The 21,420-nt window shown below is 44.8% G+C and overlaps 2 protein-coding genes across 2 annotated transcripts; one reads left to right on the top strand and one right to left on the bottom strand.

Moving 5' to 3' along the window:
- Positions 1 to 705: 705 nt before the first annotated feature.
- Positions 706 to 12,624, top strand: LOC310935673 (dynein axonemal heavy chain 3-like; the record flags this gene model as incomplete). Its single annotated transcript, XM_083899607.1, has 1 exon — positions 706 to 12,624. One exon carries the CDS (start codon positions 706 to 708, stop codon positions 12,622 to 12,624), a length of 11,919 nt encoding a protein of 3,972 aa, XP_083755733.1.
- Positions 12,625 to 13,629: 1,005 nt separating this feature from the next.
- txlna (taxilin alpha) lies at positions 13,630 to 21,420 on the bottom strand. Its single transcript, XM_083899923.1, has 11 exons — positions 21,357 to 21,420; positions 20,419 to 20,615; positions 19,882 to 20,115; positions 18,866 to 18,957; positions 18,589 to 18,759; positions 17,690 to 17,884; positions 17,481 to 17,600; positions 17,329 to 17,403; positions 17,134 to 17,226; positions 16,943 to 17,038; positions 13,630 to 15,286 (listed from the first exon to the last, which is right to left on the bottom strand). Exons 2-11 carry the CDS (start codon positions 20,600 to 20,602, stop codon positions 14,954 to 14,956), a joined length of 1,593 nt encoding a protein of 530 aa, XP_083756049.1. The 5' UTR covers positions 20,603 to 20,615; positions 21,357 to 21,420; the 3' UTR covers positions 13,630 to 14,953.

The raw sequence follows: 21,420 nt of genomic DNA on the forward strand, positions 1-21,420 counted from the left end.
ACAGTATATACGTGTATATATATACATATATACATACGTATACATATATACATACATATACATACATATATACGTATATACGCATATACGCATATATATATATATATATATATATATATATATATATATATATATATATACGTATATACGCATATATATATATATATACACGTAATGCCTTCGTATGCGCGTATATTAATGTGTTTGTTGTAAAGCAGTTTGTTAGATTTTATGTACGGAAGGTTAGTTTCCATTATAATGCTTCATCAAAAGTGTGTTTTATTTTAATGTTTCTATTTTATTTTTTCCACACATACATGAATACATTATTATTAAGTAATAATAATAATAATAATAATAATAATAATAATAAAACACCAACACCATTATTTTCTCCAGTTCAATATTGTACAGGAATCGACATTTTTAGACAACACATTTAATCTGTGTTAACACAATTAACAGAAGACGTAACAATGTCCTTTCGGCGAGTGACACTCAGATGTCATACGATGTCATGATTACATCACCATCTCATCAAAGGCCTTCGACGTCTATGTAATCCCATAAAAAAACACTAACTACAAGATGGCCACCAGTCACAGCAGAGAGAGCAGAAGAAGAACATCACACGGCAAATAGCACCACCAAGCTGCTATAAAAAAATTATTTTAAAAATAGTCTTTCTTTCCTTGACTGAGCGAGATGAAACAACAGAAGCCAATGGAGGATGACGCCAGCGCCGACACGAGTCAGAGCAGTGAGCAGACTTTCCCCCTTCCATTGCCAGAGGGTGAAAAACCTTCCGATCTGTACCAAAGAGTTATCAGAAATAGCCAGTACCCGCCCATCCTCCAGCCCCATTTAACGACAGTGGCGGTTCCCTTCAAAGAGCTGCGTCACCGCCACACTCCCACTGAATGTATTCACAGCAGCCGACCTATGAGTCCTTCAGAGCAGCTGGCTATCATTCACAGCCAAGAGGAGAAGATAAGAGACACGGACGCAGAACCGAACGAGAGAGATCTAGAAAGGTATTTGTACTACGTCACCGATGGCGTCCCCATCACGGTGGTGGCCCCTCAGCCACTCCGGCAGAGGAGACACATATTACGCCTGCTGCCCCCTGGCACAAAGGAACATAGTAAAAAGATGCAGGCTTTAAGGGCTAACTTGGAAGCGGAGGTTAGAAGAGACTATTTCTTCAGTCTCAGGAAGAGCATAGTGGACTACATACTGACGGACCCATCGGAGCGCCAGCGACTTTGCATATCCAGCATTCCTAAGCTCTTCCCAAGAAGAGTCATCCGCGCGCCAGTGCCTTGGTCAGCAACTTACAGGAAGACCCACATGTGGCAGAGCCAACATCTCTTTACCGTCAACCACATTATGGTTAAGCTGCAAGAGATATGGCAAAAGAGTTTCTCATCCTTGAGATTTGTCAGACTAGAGGATCTTTTCTCTGCCAACCTCCCTCTGCTGCCGTCTGACTTTGAGGGGTTTGTCCAGAGACAGTGCCAAAGTACAAGACAAGAACTCGTCCAACACTGGCTGCCTCAGTGTACGACAGTGTTCGAGACGTTCAAGGACCTGTGGTTTCCCTTCATACACCAGAATGAGCAGATGGCTCCGGTTCGTGAGCAGGAGTTTTTCAACTGTGTGGCTGCCCTCATGTCGTTGCACCTTCGAAGCCTGGTCATGGAATCCTTACAGGACTTACTCCACTTCTTCGAAATACACGAAGGGGGCAATGATTTCGGGGATGTGTTTGATGATATGAAATATGGTCAGACTCAGGTTCTGCTGGTTAAGTTACAAATAGAGGAGCCTGACATTAACCTCTGTCCAAGCTTGCAAGAATGTTGGGAGATCATCAACAGAGCATTCATGGAAATTCTCAAGAGTGCTGAAAATCTGCCAAGAGTGGAATGCAAATTCGTTCCAGATGCCAACAACCTGTACCTTCGCACAATGAGCCATGACGAAACGTCGGTTACAGACCTATTCAACACAATGGAGGACATTTTAAACAGCAACACTATTGGACCTAAAATGTATTTGAACGTCTATCAAAAATACAGTCATCTACTGGACAATACAGCAAAGCAAGACATAACAGAATTCCTCGAAGAGGAGCACTTATTGGAGGATTTTACCAGCAAAATCGAGAGCATTAACGAAATGTGGAGGGAAATCGCCTCACTGCCGAGCACGGTGCCACTGTCCCTGTTTTGTCTGGATGCTGAAAAGCTAAATGAAGACATGTGTGACGAGTGTGACAGACTGAAATACAGGATTGTAACATTTGGAGTGGACGAGAACCGAGGGCTTAACAAGGGGATTTGTCAAAAGTACGAGCAGATTACAGGGACGCTCCGAGGAACCCCAGAAACCACAGAGGACGTGGTGTCCCTCTACCAGTACATTAAAGAGACCAGTGAGGGGACCATTCACAAGCTAAAAATTGAGATTGATGAAGCAAAACACCGCCTCATCTTCCTTCTGGACTACGCCACGCTGTCATTTGATGACATAAAGCTGAATGCCCGTGTTTTTCAGTGGCCCAAACAGATCCTGACTGAGCTCGATGACAGCAAAACTCGTCTGGCTGCCTTAAGAGAACGAGTTGAGGACAATCTTCAAAAGAGGATTGAAGAGTTTGACCTGAGGCTGCAAGATGTGGAACAAGAGATACTGGCCTTTAAAGAGAAAGCAGGGATGAGCACGGAGGAGATAAAAGAAAATGTGCAGACTCTCTCTGAAATCACCTCCAACCTTGAGTCTGCTGTCGTAGAACTAGATGATATCAACAGGCAGCAGGGAATGCTGGACCAGGAACAAACACAATACCCAATGCTGCAAGTTCTGATATCTGACAAACTGCCACATGAACAGCTCTGGAACACAGCCCTAAACTTTGAGAAAAACGCAAAAGTGTGGATGAACGGTCCCTTCGGTCATTTGAATGCTGAAAAAATTTCCGATGAGCTGGATGTCATGTGGAGGACCATGCATAAATTGAGCAAGTCTTTCTCAGAAATTCCCGGGCCTTGCGGTGTTACCCAAAACTTCAAAAGCGAGATAGATGTGTTCAAAAAGCACCTACCCATCCTGACAACCATCTGTAACCCTGGCATCAAAGAACACCACTGGGAGATGATAAGTAGCACTGTAGGCTTTGAAATTATACCAGAGGAGGACAGTGCGCTCAAGGACATGTTAGACCTGGGACTATCCAAATTCTCTAATGAGCTGGAAGAAATTGGAGCATTAGCCAGTAAGGAGTATGCTCTTGAAAAGGCCCTGGAGAACATGAAAAATGACTGGGCTGACCTCAACTTCTCTCTCAGTCAATACAGAGATACAGAATACAAAATTGTATCTGCTGTCGATGACATCCAACTGCTTCTAGACGACAACATTATGAAGACACAGACCATGAAAGCTTCTCCTTTTATTAAGCCAATAGAGACAGAATGTAAGGAATGGGAGACCAAGCTGGTGAGTATGCAGGACATCTTGGACACCATGCTGAAGTGTCAGGCCACTTGGCTCTACCTCGAACCCATCTTTAGTTCTGAGGACATCATTGCACAGATGCCTGAGGAGGGACGCAAGTTTGCCATTGTGGATGTCTACTATAAGAAAATGATTGCAGAAACTAGTAAAGATACTCATGTGTTGGTGGCTACGGAACAGCCCAACATGTTGACCCGTTTGCAGGAGTCCAATGTGCTTCTAGATGAAATCCAAAAAGGCCTGAATACCTACCTGGAAAAGAAGAGGCTCTTTTTCCCAAGGTTCTTCTTTCTGTCAAACGACGAGCTGCTGGAGATTTTGTCACAGACCAAAGACCCACTATGTGTACAACCTCATCTGAAGAAGTGTTTCGAGGGCATCGCAAAACTGGAGTTCACAGAGAACATGGAGATCGTTGGCATGATCAGCTCTGAAAAAGAAACTGTGCCCATGGTAGAAATGATTAATCCTGCCGATGCTAATGGAATGGTGGAGAAGTGGCTACTGCAGGTGGAACACCAAATGCTCAGGAGTGTTCGACATATTATACATAAAGGGATGCTTCAGTATGCAGAGCTGCCCAGAAAAGAGTGGGTGTTGCAGTGGCCAGGCCAAGTTGTCATTTGTGCTTCTTCTATCTTTTGGACAAGTGAAGTTTCTGAGGCCATCCAGACCAATGCCCTGCCTTCATATGTTGAGAAGTCTAATGACCAGATTGCTGACATTGTGCAGTTGGTGCGTGGGGCACTCCCAGGAGGGGCGAGGATGACTCTCGGTGCCCTCATTGTGATCGATGTTCATGCCCGAGATGTTGTGGCAGAATTGGACACGGATCGTGTGTCCACGCTGAATGACTTTGCTTGGCTTTCTCAGTTGCGTTACTTCTGGGAGAATGAGGAAGTGATGCTGCGCATGATCACTACGTGTGTGAAATATGGCTATGAATATCTAGGAAACTCCCCTCGTCTGGTCATCACACCCCTTACAGACCGCTGTTACAGAACACTCATGGGGGCCTTGAAGCTGAACTTGGGAGGAGCTCCAGAAGGTCCAGCTGGAACTGGCAAGACTGAGACTACAAAAGATCTGGCAAAAGCCTTGGCTAAACAATGTGTTGTGTTCAACTGTTCTGATGGCTTGGACTACAAAGCCATGAGTAAATTCTTCAAAGGGCTGGCCCAGTCTGGAGCTTGGGCCTGCTTTGATGAGTTCAATCGTATTGAGGTGGAGGTGCTTTCTGTGGTGGCTCAGCAGATCCTCTGTATCCAACAGGCCATTGCCAAGGATCTGAAGACCTTTATGTTTGAGGGGACAGAGCTGTCACTCAACCCAACGTGCAATGTCTTCATTACCATGAACCCTGGTTATGCTGGCAGGGCTGAACTCCCTGACAACTTGAAGGCCCTTTTCCGCACAGTGGCTATGATGGTTCCAGACTATGGTCTCATTGCAGAGATCTCATTATACTCCATGGGCTTCATTGAATCTCGGAGCCTGGCTCAGAAGATCGTGGCCACATACCGTTTGTGCTCTGAACAGCTGTCCTCCCAGCACCACTACGACTATGGTATGCGAGCTGTGAAGTCTGTGCTGACTGCAGCAGGGAATTTGAAGTTGAAGTACCTGGACGAGGATGAGAGCGTGCTTTTGCTTAGGGCGCTGATGGACGTCAATATGGCCAAGTTTCTGGCACAGGACGTGCCTCTGTTTCAGGGCATCATCTCTGACTTATTTCCTGGGGTTGTACTTCCAAAACCAGACTATGATCTCCTTCTCAAGGCGCTCAAAGAAAATATTGCCAAATTCAACCTTAAGCCAGTCCAATGGTTTATTGGCAAAATTATTCAGGTGTATGAGATGATGTTGGTACGGCATGGCTTTATGATAGTCGGAGACCCTCTTGGAGGAAAAACATGTTCTTATAAGGTTCTTGCAGCTGCTCTCGGAGACCTTTACAAAGAAAAACTGATGGATGAGTATGCAGTGAGCCTCCAGATCATCAACCCTAAATCAATTACCATGGGCCAGCTGTATGGCTGTTTTGATCCTGTCAGCCATGAGTGGTCTGATGGTGTCCTGGCTACCAGCTACAGGAATCAGGCTATGTCCACCTCAGAAAATCGACAGTGGATCATTTTTGATGGGCCTATTGATGCCGTTTGGATCGAGAACATGAACACTGTACTAGATGACAACAAGAAGCTTTGTCTGATGAGTGGTGAGATCATACAGATGAGTGCTAAGATGAGTCTGATCTTTGAAACTGCCGATCTGGAGCAAGCCTCCCCAGCTACCGTGAGTAGGTGTGGAATGATCTACATGGAACCTGACCAGCTGGGCTGGACTCCTCTCAAAAACGCTTACATGAACACTCTGCCTGAAAAGCTGACGACTAAACAGAAAATACTGATCACTGACCTGTTTGACTGGATAGTCCCACCCTGTCTGGACTTTATAGACAACGAGTGTCGCTTTGTGATTAATACATCTCCCATCCATTTGGTTTTCAGTCTAATGAATTTGTATACTTGCCTGATGGATGAAATCTCTGCATCAGGAACCAAGGGCGCGAAAACCTTATCCGGCCAGCAGATAACCACATGGCTGCAGGGCTTGTTTTTGTTTTCTGCTTTATGGAGTCTGGGTGGAACCATTACTGGGGAGAGTCGAAAGAAGTTTGATGCGTTCTACCGCACTCTGATCATGGGCATGGATGATGAGAACCCTCGGCCAAAGAGTTTCACACTCAAAAAGAATGAAATCTTCCCCGAAAGAGGAACTGTATATGATTTCTACTTTGATAAAAAAGGACAAGGGTGGAGTATATGGACTGATTTAATAACGAATGAAGAGAGTGCCATTGCAGCTGGAGCTAATGTGTCAGACCTCATTATACCCACCATGGAGACAGCTCGTCAGTTGTATTTCCTGCACACATACATGTCACATGAAATACCCATGCTGTTTGTGGGGCCTACTGGAACTGGAAAATCTGTCATAAACAACAGCTTTTTGGAAATGCTGCCAAAGGAAGAGTACACTCCAAACTGCATCAATTTCTCAGCCCGCACCTCAGCAAATCAAACGCAAGATATCATAATGGCAAAACTGGACCGAAGGAAAAAGGGCACATTTGGACCACCTTTGGGGAAGAAGTGCGTCGTCTATGTTGACGATCTGAACATGCCAGCCAAAGAAATCTATGGTGCCCAACCCCCAATTGAAATATTAAGGCAGTGGATTGATCACCGCCACTGGTATGACAGGAAGGACACCTCCAGACAGAACCTAGTGGATGTGCTGTTTATGTCTGCAATGGGGCCTCCTGGTGGAGGGAGGAATGACATTACTGGTCGCTTCACTCGTCACTTGAACATCATCACAATCGACAGCTTTGATGATGAAACACTGACAAGGATATTCAGTTCCATCACTGACTGGCACTTTGGCAAAGGGTTTGATGGCGCTTTCCTCAAGTTAGGCAAGACCATGGTCCAGGCGACAATGGCAGTCTATAAGGACACAATAGACAGCTTCCTTCCCACACCATCGAAATCCCACTACATCTTTAACCTGCGAGACTTTGCTCGAGTGATACGAGGTGTACTCCTGGCTCCACACACACACATGAAGGCAGAGGACAAACTGATCCGTCTATGGATCCATGAGATCTACCGTGTTTTCTATGATCGACTCATTAGTGACAAGGACAAGGAGACATTCTTCACAATTGTTAAAGAGAGAACAGCAAAGTACTTTAAGCAGAGCATGGATAATCTCATGAGCCACCTCGCCCCAGATGGCAATGTAGAGGATGAGCTTATCCGTAGCTTGTTCTTTGGTGACTATTCTGACCCTGATTCTGATACCAGGGCCTATGATGAAATCACAGACTTGAATTTATTGCAAAACGTCATGGAGAGCTACCTGGAAGACTACAACAATTACAGCAAGACACCCATGTCTCTTGTTATGTTCAAGTTTGCCATTGAGCACATTTCTCGCATTTGTCGTGTGCTGAAACAAGACAACGGCCACCTTCTGCTCGTCGGCATTGGAGGCTCAGGGCGTCAGAGTGCCACAAAGCTGAGTACCTTTATCAATGATTACACCTTGTTCCAAATTGAGCTGACCAAAACGTACAGCATGTCAGACTGGCGAGATGACCTGAAACGGATGATGCTTAAAGCAGGCATTGAAGGCTATGATTCAGTTTTCCTGTTTAATGACAGCCAAATTAAGGATGAGGCCATGTTGGAAGACGTCAACATGCTCCTCAACACTGGTGATGTGCCAAACATCTTTCCTTCTGATGAACGTGCTGAAATTCTTGAGAAAGTGCAGGGAATCGCCCGAATGGAAGGCAAAAAGATTGATTCTTCTCCACTTTCAATGTACAACTTCTTTATCGACCGTGTGAAGTCAAACCTTCATATCGTGCTCGCCATGAGTCCCATTGGTGATGCATTTAGGAATCGACTTAGAATGTTCCCCTCCCTCATCAACTGTTGCACCATTGACTGGTTTCATGCATGGCCAACTGATGCTCTGGAGATGGTGGCCTACAATTTCTTAGAAGATGTGGAAATGGAGAAGGAAGTCAGACTAGAGGTGGTGGAAATGTGCAAGAATTTCCAGACAAGCGTTGTGGATTTGTCCCATTCATTCTTTTCCAGATTAAGAAGACACAACTATGTCACACCAACTTCCTACCTTGAACTCATCCTCACATTTAAGAATCTTCTTGGCGATAAAAGGGATGAAGTTGACACAGCCAGGAACCGATATATTGTTGGTCTTGAGAAACTGGACTTTGCTGCATCCCAGGTGTCCGAAATGCAGGAGGAGCTGACAAACTTGCAGCCAGACCTCATCAAGACTTCAGCTGAGACAGATCAGATGATGATCAAGATAGAGGGAGAAACAGTGGAAGTGGATGCCAAGAAAGAAGTTGTGACTGCTGATGAGAAAGTGGCTAATGATGCAGCAGAAGCAGCATCAGAAATAAAAGATGACTGTGAGAAAGACCTGGCAGAAGCATTGCCTGCTCTGGAAGCTGCCCTGTCAGCCTTAAATACCTTAAAACCTGCTCATATCACAGAAGTTAAGTCTATGAAGAATCCACCTGGTCCAGTTAAACTCGTCATGGAGTCCATCTGTATCATGAAGGGCATCAAACCTGAGAAAAAACCTGATCCAAGTGGCTCCGGTAAGATGGTTGAAGAATTCTGGGGCCCTTCAAAGAAACTCCTGGCAGACCAGAAGTTTTTGGAAAGTCTCAAAACCTATGACAGAGACAACATCCCAGTCCCTTACATCAAGAAAATTCGAGACCAATACATTGACAACCCTGAGTTCTTGCCCGAGAAAATTAAAACTGTGTCATCGGCTTGTGAGGGTCTCTGCAAGTGGGTGCGGGCAATGGAAGTGTATGAGCGTGTAGCCAAAGTTGTAGGACCAAAGAAGGAGAGATTGAAAGCAGCTGAGCAAGAGGTTGCAGAACAGATGGCAACGTTGGCTGTGAAGCAAGCTGAGTTGAAAGAGGTAGTGGACAGACTGGAGAGCTTGAATAAAGACCTGGCGAAAATGATTGAGAAGAAGAAAGATCTTGAAAACAACATTAAATTGTGTTCTGAGAAGCTGGACAGGGCAGAGAAGCTCATTGGAGGACTGGGTGGTGAGAAAGACCGATGGACAGAGGCTGCAAGGCAGCTCGGGATTACATACACCAACCTGACCGGTGACATACTCCTTTCTTCAGGAACCATATCCTACCTTGGAGCATTTACTGTAGAGTTCCGTACAACATGTCAGGAAAATTGGCACAAGGTGTGCCAAGAGAAGAGAATCCCTTGCTCTGGGGACTTCACTCTCAGCTCCACTCTGGGTAACCAGGTGGCCATCAGAGCGTGGCAGATTGCTGGGCTTCCAGTGGACTCTTTCTCAACAGACAATGGTATCATTGCCTTTAACTCCCGTCGCTGGCCCTTAATGATAGACCCTCAAGGTCAAGCCAACAAGTGGATCAAGAACATGGAGAAGGAAAATAAGCTCTCTGTCATCAAACTATCAGATGACAGCTATGTGAGGACACTGGAGAACTGTATTCAGGCTGGTAGCCCCGTTCTTTTGGAGAATGTTTTAGAGGAACTTACACCTGTACTCGAGCCTGTGTTACTGAAGCAGACATTCAAACAGCAAGGTGTTGAGTACATGAAAATAGGAGAGAATACTGTGGAATATTCTAAAAACTTTAAATTCTACATGACCACCGGTCTGAGGAACCCTCACTATCTCCCTGAAGTGGCTGCTAAAGTCTGTCTTCTGAACTTTATGATTACCCCACAAGGCTTACAGGACCAGCTTTTAGGGCTTTTAGTGGCCAAAGAGAGGCCTGAACTTGAAGAGAAGAAGAACGAACTCATTCTTGAGAGTGCAGCCAACAGCAAACAGCTGAAGGAAATTGAGGATAAGATCTTGCAAGTCCTTTCCTCTTCTGAGGGCAACATCCTGGAGGACGAGGGTGCGGTTAAGATCTTGTCTTCTTCCAAAATTCTTTCAGAGGAGATCTCTAAGAAGCAAAAAATTGCCAGTGTCACAGAGAAAGAGATTGATGACACCCGTATGGGCTATCGTCCTGTGGCAGAGCACTCCTCCATCTTGTTTTTCTGCATCTCAACACTGGCCAACATTGAACCCATGTATCAGTACTCCTTGACCTGGTTCATCCATCTTTACCTGTATTCCATTTTAGAGAGCCCGAAGAGCGATGATGTGAATGAAAGAATTGACAACATTATTGAATACTTTACTCTCTGCATCTATAAAAATGTCTGCCGCTCACTTTTTGAGAAGGATAAGCTGCTTTTTTCCCTGCTACTCACTGTAGGCATAATGCAGGGTAAAGGTGACGTTGACGACCAAGTTTGGCACTTCCTCTTAACAGGAGGCGTTGCCTTGGATAACCCACATCCTAACCCTGGTCCAGAGTGGCTATCTGAAAAATCTTGGACTGAGATTGTCATGAGCTCTAAACTGCCAAACCTGGATGGTTTCTTTGAACATGTCAATGACAACATAGATGAATGGAAGAGGCTTTATGACTCAGGGCACCCTCATAAAGAGCAGTTGCCGGACAAGTGGAGCGATTTGGGGGGGATGGATCGAATGGTTGTGATCAGATGCTTCAGGCCAGATAAACTGGTTCCAGCTGTGCAGGACTTTATACAAGACAACATGGGACAGGCTTTCATTGAACCACCCAATTTTGACTTGGCAGAGAGCTACAAAGACTCAAACTGCTGCTCTCCTCTCATCTTTGTGTTGTCTGCAGGTTCTGATCCAACTGCAGGTCTACTCAAGTTTGCTGATGACCTCAACATGGGGGGCAATAATACCCAAACTATTTCCCTCGGGCAGGGACAGGGACCCATCGCGGCTCAGATGATAAACCAAGCCATCAAAAAGGGCACATGGGTGGTGCTACAAAACTGCCACCTGGCCACCAGCTGGATGCCCGCTCTGGAGAGGATCTGTGAAGTAACCATCACCCCAGAGAACGTAGACACCAAGTTTAGGTTGTGGTTAACTAGTTATCCTTCTGACAAGTTCCCAGTTAGTATTCTGCAGAACGGGCTGAAGATGACAAATGAGCCACCTAAAGGAATAAGAGCCAACCTGCTGCGCTCTTACCAGAGTCACCCCATCTCTGACCCTGCCTTTTTTGTCAGCTCCAAAAAACAAGACACTTGGCAAAAGCTCTTGTTTGGTCTGACCTTCTTCCATGCACTGGTACAGGAAAGGAGGAACTTTGGGCCTCTGGGCTGGAATATTCCATACGAGTTTAATGAGTCTGACCTGAAGATCAGCATCAGGCAGATCCAGATGTTCCTGGATGAGTATGAGGAGGTTCCATTGGCAGCCCTCACATACCTTACAGGAGAATGCAACTATGGAGGCAGGGTCACCGATGACAAAGACAGACGTCTGCTGCTGTCACTCTTGTCCATCTTCTACAGTTGGGAGGTGATAGAGCAAGAATGCTACAATCTGTGCGAGGGAAATCAGTATTATATCCCAGCTCATGGACCCTACCAGTCATATATTGACTACATTCGTAGTCTTCCAATTTTAGCCGATCCTTGCGTATTTGGCCTTCACAGTAATGCTGACATCACGAAAGACAATCAAGAAACCAATCTGCTCCTCCAAGGAGTACAATTGACCATGCCAAGACAGATGGGAGGTGCGGGTAAGTCTCCTCAGGAAGTAGTAGATGAGCTCGCAGAGGACATCCTCTCCAAGCTGCCAGCAGACTTTGACACGCAACAGGTGATCGAGAAATACCCCGTCATGTACGAGGAATCTATGAATACCGTCTTGAGGCAGGAGATAATCCGCTTCAATCGACTCACACTTGTTGTCCGGTTCAGTTTGATAAACATCAAAAAAGCTTTGAAGGGCCAGATTGTTATGTCTTCTGAGCTGGAAGACATCTTCAACAGTATGCTGGTGGGCAAGGTGCCTGCTATGTGGGCGGCAAAGTCATACCCCTCTCTCAAGCCCTTGGGGAGCTACATGGCCGATCTGCTAGCCAGGCTGCAGTTCCTACAAGACTGGATCGATAAAGGTCCGCCGTCAGTCTTTTGGCTTTCTGGATTTTATTTCACTCAGTCATTTCTTACTGGAGTGTCTCAGAATTTTGCCAGGAAGTACACAATCCCCATCGACTTCATCGGCTTTGAATACGAGGTCACCAAAGAGGAGAAACACATGGACGAGAAGCCAGAGGATGGAGCCTACGTTAAAGGCCTTTTCATGGAAGGTGCACGCTGGGACAGAGAGGCCATGGTCATTGGGGAGTCCCAGCCCAAGATTCTCTTTGACACTTTACCCATCATCAAGCTTAGACCTGGAGAGATGTCCACATTTAAGCATGAAAACATCTACGTTTCTCCCGTTTACAAAACCAGTGCTCGCAGAGGGACCTTGTCCACCACGGGCCATTCCACCAACTATGTCATGTCCATCGAATTGCCCTCCGACAAGCCACAAAAGCACTGGGTTAACCGCGGAGTGGCATGCCTCTGCCAGCTGGACGACTAGGGACAAGTCGCTGTATTTCAAGGTGAAGAGTAGAACGATGAAGACGGAGAAGAGAAATATGTAGCTTTTTGATCTCAAAAGGTCCCCATCTTTAACCCTTAAATAATACACATACAAATGTAACTCAAGTCAGTGATTATGTTAACGGCCCTTGTGGACATGGACTGTTGCAATACCACCTTCCACCTTCAGGGGACTTGTTAAACATTAATTGTGCATGAATGCACCGTGTAGAGATGATTACGTTAGGCCTGTACATGTATTAAAATATATACATATCAAGTTTCTGAATTAACTGTGTGATTCAATACTTGATTCAATTTGTGAGCGTCTTCCATTTTACCTGTTGAAATACAGCCAATAACATGGTGGGAACGATAACATGCCAATGTCGTCAACGTTAACGCACATTAAAACATGACGCGTTTCCATGCCGACTGACCGGAAAATCATGTTTACGCGACTCTGGATTGTTTAAAAGGAGTCACTAAAGTAACGCTAAACTTTAAAAAACAGGCACACATACGCAGTACACAGGACGCCGGTTGTTTGCGCTGCTCTTTTTGTTTAATAAACAGACAGCTCCAGTTCAACTGTCGGCGTGCTAACGGAGCTAACTGGTAAGCGGTGCCTGGAGTCTGGTGCCGCGGCACGTAAATGTGGCGTTACTCGCATCTTTTTCCGGTCAGTTGTCATGGAAAGGCATCATGCATCAACGTTGACGCCGCTAACGTGTCCAGCACTAATTTTTTACACTTCCAAAAAGTAATTAAAGCTTCCGACTGAAAGGTTATTTCCGCAGCCAAATGGCCCAGTTTGATGATAGTTACGTTCGACAGGTCATCGTAAACACCGACAAAACATTCCTTGTGTTCAATGAGCCAACAACTCGTATACACTCTCACATCTTTTATTTAACAAGAAACAAAATATACACAGCCAGATAAAAGTACTGCAAATGACTGAATCAGGAAGCGTCTTTGGTTCCATGAATCTGTCCTCGCGAACGACAGAAGAAGAAAAAGTTCTGCCCTTTCCATTTGAAGTTTTAAATGACTGAATCTCTCAGTTATCGCCTTGTTGTTAGTGCTACATATTACATAAGAGAGATTGGCGCGTTTGGAGTGAAACTACAATTCTTTCCTTCTTATTCCCACGTCGCTCAGATGTCTTTTGCTAAACGGCAAACATGTGTTGCTCAACGAGCCGGGTGATCTGTGATATATATCTATAACATTTTCTGTTTATACAGTACATCCATGCAGGACAGTGGGTGTAATGAATATACATTCTTAGACAAGCGTTTGCCACTTCTGAATAAAAACCAAAGAGGCAAAGCGTTGCATAGAGGACCTCGAACATTCGTTGTTAGAACCTGATTACAAGCTACTGCTATGACATAACGGCGAGGAGTTAATTGAACCACGTTTCAAACGACTGGAAAATGTGTAAAAACTAAATTAAGGGTAAATGAACGCAGAAGTGCTGGAAATGAAGTCGAGTGAAGACATAAAACATGGTGTATAACAATAACACGATACACCACAACTGTGTGGAAAAACGACACCGAAAAAAAACGATTCATAAGAAAGAAGAGAATGTGGGAGAAAAGAAATATTGGTACGTTCCGTTCAGTGCTGTGGTCTTCCCGGGATTTTTGTCACTCGTGGACACGATGAAATACACACGGCATTCAATGTGTAATGCCCCCTGGTGGACTCGCGTTTTCTCGAGCAGCACCGTTTTATCTGTCTCGTCGCGCACAGAAAAGGGAATGTGTCGCAAGAACAGTCCTAACAGTTACATACGAACTAATAATAACACGTTAATGCTGTTGTCCAAGTCAACGCCAAAGGCCTTTGCACAGCACATTTACACTCGTGCGTATACAGAAGATATATGCCATTTATTTGTGTCGCTGTTGATGTACAAAGGCCTTCAGGGTTCATTTAATTTCACTGATATGTCGACATAACTAGAATGAGTGTGATTTGTTCCGTGGCCCCGTCTCTGCTAAATGCGCGGCAGGTTAAGCGGGTTTCCTTTAGGCTGCTTCGCGTTCCTGATGAAAATCGGATTATAGTGGTCGATTTGTCTTACAGTATTGCAAAGCACGTGAATGCTTCCATCAAATTAACGTTTCGTTGTTTTTAACGATATTCACAGTAATCGATTGGTAATGTAAATGTGTAAATGTGCAGACGGATGAGGTTGCGCGGTCGTCTCATCTCGCCTGTGAACGACTGCACAGGATGCGCCTCATCTACTCCTGGACCAGTTTAACACCAGCTTGTTCCACTTGCAGGCTGGTGGCTTTCTGCCGTTAGCTTCATTCCTGTGCGGTGACGGCCTGAGCGCTTGCCTCGCCCAGCAGGGCGTTCGTGTCCTGTTCTGGGTCACAGTGGCACGAGTGGGAGCAGGGAGCGGCGTCGGGGACAGGGCAGGCATTGTTGGGCTCTGGCAGAGAGTCCGTAGGCGGTGGAGAGGGCGACTCGGTCCCCGGGTCGGAGGTCGGGGCCCCTGCGGTGCCACCCGGCTGACCGCTGAGGTTCTGGACCTTCTTGTTGAGCTCGTTCCGTTCGACTTTGAGCGCCCGCCGCAGCTTCTCCAGCCGCTGGACTTTACCCTGAAGCGCCTCGAACTCCCGGTCCCGCATGGCTTTCTGCAGAAAAACAACAAAGTCAACCACACGGACACAATTTTCACACACATTTCTTGTGAGACATTGATAATCATCACACTTACTTTCTCTCTCCGTCTCCCTGGTGGTTTAAAATATTCAGACACACTCATAGGTCGACTCCTGACCGTTTGTGAACTTATAAACTATGGCGATCTGTAGAAGGCGCATGGATGGATACCGGAAAGCAGAGAAACAGAGCTTTGCACCCATAAACTTGTCATTACGACTTTTGACTCGTCTGTGTCCAATCAAAGACGAGATGCACCAGCGCGTCAACAGTCAGATTAACATATTCAAGTCGTGCTGCAACTCACAATTATTTTTGTAAACGATGAATCGTTTGGTCCATAAAATCTCAGAAGATGTTAAGAAACATCTGGTGGTGAGATTCCACCAGAGGTGTAAGTTTCACTGTAGATGCCACTGTGTCAGAGTAAATGTACATGAAACACAGCACAACTGAAGATTTTTTTTCTCTCGCCTAAAACAATATTGCATTTTAAAGCAAATATCACCTTTAAAATATGCAGTAGGAGCTTAAAAACACATGGAGGTCTTATAACAACATGTGGACATGAGCTGTGCAAAGTCTGATGTTGCTGAAATGAAGCAGAGTGAAATAGTAGGTTTTATTAAAGAGATGTCTGGGCGTTCTCACTTTTGGCACAGCTTGGCATCATCTGTGCCATTTGAGATTTCTTAGGTACCAAATTATTAAAAACCCATTTAATTTTATTTACATGTCACTACAGATCTAAAAAGAGTTTTGACCAAAAAGTTTTGAAAAAACCCCCCAAAAAACTATGATAACTCGCTGTAAATCGATGCTTCCTGTGCAGTGCGTAATAACAACTCTGTGACTCTGCAGCGTCTTCAGGTACGCAGCGCCATAGCTCTGGCTTACCTTGGTCAATTAGGGTGATTGACAGCTCGTTTTAAACCTCTAAACCGGCAGAATCAGGCCCCAGTCTCCAAATGCGTAAAAATCACTTCATTAGCGAGTCAAAAGGACATAAATGCATATGACACATTTGTGTGGACATTCGCCTTTCTCTAATCAGAACGATCTAATGTCGCTCTGTAATGATCAATCAGACCGGGATTTGTCCCCAAAGCATGCTGGGAAGTGTAGTTCTTCATGAGAAGCGGTTTTGTTCTGGTGGAAATAACTTGTTTTGATAAACGGCAAAGGTAAGACGACATTTCTGCTTGTATTTCTTCAAAGTCAGTTGATGTTTTGCTCTTATTTTGGGTCTGGATCCGTGAATCTTGGTCGTAGAGTGATAAAAATGGCACGGTTGGAATCTGTAGATTCTCCGCTGTCCAGTCGACACGTGTTTTTTTGTTTACATAATCACGCTGACGCTCCGGTGCCGCTTTTCAATGAGTGTGCTGTGACTTTTTTTTTTTCCCGCTCCTGCTGTTTGATCCGTCTGTGTTTTAACTGTGTTTCGTGAACATAAGAATGGTTTATATGAGCTTTTTATCCGAGTTTCTGACCTTTCTGTGGGTATGCAGCCTGTCTGTGTTTGTTAAAGTTAGACATGGTTTTATGACGCTTTTGTCGCTGTGTCTGACGATGCGATGAAACGACGCTGTATGAAAGGTAACGATAAAAAGCAAAAGCTGCTTCACCTCCTCCGCCATGTCCAGAAGAGTCTTGTTGCTGCTCTCCCACCTGGATCGATACATGGCCGTCTCCTTCTCCAGCTTCTTGATCTTTTTGGTCATCTGTAAAAAGATTTGAGAAAACACAAGCTGGTTACATTCTGTTCAAATAATAAAAAAAAAAGATGCTAATTCAATCCCATCCCTGGAGACCTCACCTTCTCCATCTCCTGTTTGAACGTGGTGAAGACCTCGTTGCTTTTGGACAAAGTCGTCTGGAACTCCTCAAACTTCTCCGTGTACAGCGACAGCTGGAAGACGACACGAGTTTTACGATTAAAGGTTCTGATCACAACTGAAAACATAAAGAAAGAAAGTATCAAAGAGTCGGGCAATAAAGGCCGTCATAAAACCTGCTGTTTGAGGTGAACTTCCTGCTGCTTCATCAGCTCACACATCCTTTGAGACTCCACGGCTTCTTTCAGGAGCTGAGGAAGGAGGAAACCAGACACTGGTTATATTTGTGTACAACAGAACTTTCTGCGTCTTTGTGAATTCATCTTACAAAGTCTTTCTCTCTGTCGTGGCGATCCTCCGACTCCTTCAGCAGCTCCTGGGCCTGGTGCAGCTTGGCGTCCACCAGCTGTTGCTGCAGGTCTTTGTGCTTCACCACTTTGTCGATGTGCTAGTGGGGAAACGCGCGATGAGAACTCGCATCGCACGACGAGAGCGCGCCAAACGTGCTTGAAAACAACGTTGTTTTTTTTTGCTCACCTCCTCCCGCAGCTTGTACTGCTCGTACAGCTTCTTCAGCTTCTCGGCCAGCTCTGTGTTCTCCTGCCGGAGGCTGGCGTTTCTCTCGTTGTGCTGCTCCATCTGCGTCTGGATGTCGTTCAGCGTCACCTGGAAATGAGAGGTCACCTCCTTCCTTTTCTCCTCCTCCAGGCGCGTTCTCTGCATCCCTTCCTCCTGTGAGAAGGAGAGACGTGACGGTGTGAAACGCAGAACATTCACACTGCGTTTTCTACTTCACTTCAGAAACGTGATATTAATAGAGAGAGTGGCCAGTTCAACCTTGGCCTCACAACAGAGGTTTTCAAGGAGGTCTGTCATGTATTTTCTGGGGAACATTTTAATGATAACTTGATTAAAAATTAAAAAATTAGCGCTGGGCGCGTTAACGGCGGTTAAGACGCGCGTGACATCATGTTTTACGTGACTCTGGATTGTTAAAATCAGTCTCTAAAGTAACGACAAACTTTAAAAACAGACGCACACATACGCAGTACACAGGTACGCGTATGTAACGTTGCTCTTTTCGTTTAATAAACAGACTGTAGGCGCGCTAACGACGCTAAACGAGCTAACGGAGCTAACTGGTAAGCGGTGCCTGGACTCCGGTGTCGCGACGCGTAAACTTGACGTAATGCGCGTCTTTTTGCGGTCAGTCGTCATGGAAACGCGTTAACGTAAGTTAACCTAGTGCCCAGCACTAATAAAAATATATAGCACAATACATTTTATACTACTACATACTTTTTCCGATATCCAATCCGGTGACAGCCTCTTGCCGTATGTTTGTGATGTCAAAAGCCACAGAAATAAGTTATACTGGCAACATGAAAAACGTTACTCACTTAAAAAAACTGACACTGAGGCCCTAAAAAATGTACCTTGAGCGTGCGGTTGTGTCTCTGCAGCTCCCTGCAGAGGCTCTCCAGCTTGCTTCGGGCCAGGATGGCCTTGCTGTGTTCATTCCTCAGGTTGTCCTTCTCCTGCACCAGCTGGCTCTGCTTCTTCTGCAGCGCTCTCATCTGCTTCTGGGTGTTGCGATGCTCTTCCAGCTGCCACACACAGACACAAACATTTACACTGGCCAGTTGCAGGTGTAAACTTTTTTGAAAACTTTTTCATCAAAGTCACCTTTGCTATTTTTGGGGAAAAACTCACCAGTTCTGCATACTTCTTACAGAGGCCTGCAAGCTTCTCCTCTGGTGTGCTCAGGGTGTTGAGGGTTTGCATAAGGAGGGTGATTTCCTTACCTTGAGACAAGAAAAAACACACAAATGTGACAGAACGTCGATTCTGGGTGACATAAAAATTGCAACGTCAACGTGTCGCTCTCCATTCTTTCTATTATAACGTCATATTAATTAGGAACTTTGCACAAAATGGCTCATTTGCATGATTCATTGTTGTTTTATTGTCATATTTTTAGAGATTAATCGATTATTAATCAATTACTAAATTAATCGGCAACTATTTTGATCATCAATAATTGGTTTGAAGCTTTTTTCATGATTAAAACAAGATTTCTGATTGTTTTAACTTCTTAAATGTGAATATTTTCTTGGTTTCTTTGCTCCACATAAACAAAGAGATCATTAAAACTGAATCATTTTGGTTTGTGGACAAAATAAGACGTTCAAGACAGTCATTTCCAGGTTTGACAAACAGCGATCAACGTTTTTTTTAACATTTTCTGACATTTTCTGGACCAAACGATTCATCGATTAATCGAGAAAATAATCGACAGATTAATCGATTACGAGTTAGTTGCAGCTCTACATATTTTAACAGTTTTGTGTGTTTTCTCAAACATGTTATATTTTATTTCACTATATAGTATGCTTTTATCTCATGTTTTTCTATTGCTTATTTCTTTCTATTTTGATTAATTTGACAGAAAAATGTCTGTTTTTGGAGATCAATAAAGTCCATCCATTACCTGAAGGTACCCAAAATCCACTCAGCTGCAATTGGTCAAACTACACATGGCTCAAAATCATATACGATGTCTACAGATTCTGCATATTCATTCATTCATTCATCTTCTACCACTTTATCCTCCACATGAGGTGAATCCCAGCTGACATAGTCCATCACAGGGACACACAGAGACAAAACCACCATCCACTGTCACATCGATGCGTCCAATAATTCAGAATTAGAATTTAAGTCCTTACCCAGACCCTTCACTTTCTTCTTCTCCTGCGTCTTTTTTTGCTCCTTCTCCGTCCCGCCTCCGTTGACTTTTCCCTCCTCCGCCTTGTCGTCGCCCGTCAGACCGTTGAGCTCCGGGCTGCGCAGCTTGCCATTTGGCAGGGCACTGGCGTCCCGGCAGTACGTGCTCAGGATGTCCTCGAGCTGTCGGCTCAGCTCCTCGGCCATGTCGCACCGAGACCGCGCCGCTTCTGCGACTAGACACGATTGAGGGGAAATAAACGCTGCTTTAGAGTCTCTATCGGTCGTTCTGCTATTGTGACGGGGGGCAATATTAGGACTGGTTAGGTTCAAAACGATCAAATGAGTGTAGTGTGGTCTGTATTACTGTTGTTTATGAGGACAAACGGACAATATTAAGCTACATTTCAGCATTTTTGCTCACATCAAGTGACCGTTACAACATAAGCAATATCTTCCAAGTTGCATAATATCTTCAACTAAATACAAACAAGTCCCCATTGCACAGATCTGCACTCCTCGTAAAAATAGAAGTTTACCTTCACTTGCTGCCTCTTCACCCTGGGGAGGTGTGTCCGTCTGCGGTGTCAGTGGCTCGGGCTCTTTGGGGCTGTTGCTGTCCGATCTGTCTTTCGCGGCTGTGGGCGACTCAATGCCTTCTGCTGCAGGTGGAGAATCCTCACTGCTCTGAGCGGCACACTCCTCTGTGTCTTGTTTTTTCATGTCCGCTGGTTCACTGTGGCAGGGGGAAAAAAACCGGATGCATTAGAGATTATCCAGATTATCCACAATGTTATAATGCACGTACTGAGACGTATTATACTATTTTGAGCTTCCCGAAAAAATTACAAACCAGAAACTGCGCAGAAAATACAGCGCCATTCTGAGGAATTCACATTTATATCTGTACGATATCTAACCGATATTTTGACAAGTATCGGAATCGAAACCGATTCCCACCCTGAGTATACGTTTGTTGAGATCGGGCTGAAAATACATAAGAGAGAGTGACCAGATAACAGCAATAATAACATACTATAATAATAATAAAAACGAAACCAGGAACAACTATATAGTTGAAAACACTGACAAAACATTCCCAAGTAATTCTATGAAAACAATGACTGTTTTTCTAGTCTAGTTCGGTTGTGAGGTGACACATTGACAACTAGTTAGCTGCGAAGATAAGCAAGTTAATCCACCCCGTTACTATAATAATAATAATAGTATATAACGTCTCGTTTTTGCGTGTCAGAATCATCTAATAACACTTTTCAGTCACATTAACATTTCTCTCACTGGCTCTCGTTTCTCTCGCTGTGCTTTTCTTCGTTATCACGTTAGCTACGTAGCACATGCTAACATGCTAGCGGCGGTAGCGCATTTTAACATCTACAAAACAACACGTCTACTCGTCGCGTTAATCCCGTTTCTGGATTATATCACCATCTTCACAGACACTGGCAAACTAATTCACCGTCAGATTCCCGGAGGATGTGGCTAATGTGGCAACAGCAGCAACAGAAACAGCAGCTCCTCTC

This window comes from Microchirus variegatus, assembly GCF_963457635.1.
Source record: "Microchirus variegatus genome assembly, chromosome: 13".
NCBI classification, from domain to species: Eukaryota; Metazoa; Chordata; class Actinopteri; order Pleuronectiformes; family Soleidae; genus Microchirus; species Microchirus variegatus.

Excerpts from the sequence above, each read along its gene's own strand:
- txlna (XM_083899923.1), bottom strand. The coding sequence starts at position 20,602 with ATGAAAAAACAAGACACAGAGGAGTGTGCCGCTCAGAGCAGTGAGGAT. Across the intron at positions 18,760-18,865 it reads GTAAGAAGTATGCAGAACTG|CTGGAAGAGCATCGCAACAC; the intron begins GTGAGTTTTTCC and ends TGTGTGTGGCAG. Across the intron at positions 17,227-17,328 it reads AAGTTCACCTCAAACAGCAG|CTGTCGCTGTACACGGAGAA; the intron begins GTTTTATGACGG and ends GTCGTCTTCCAG.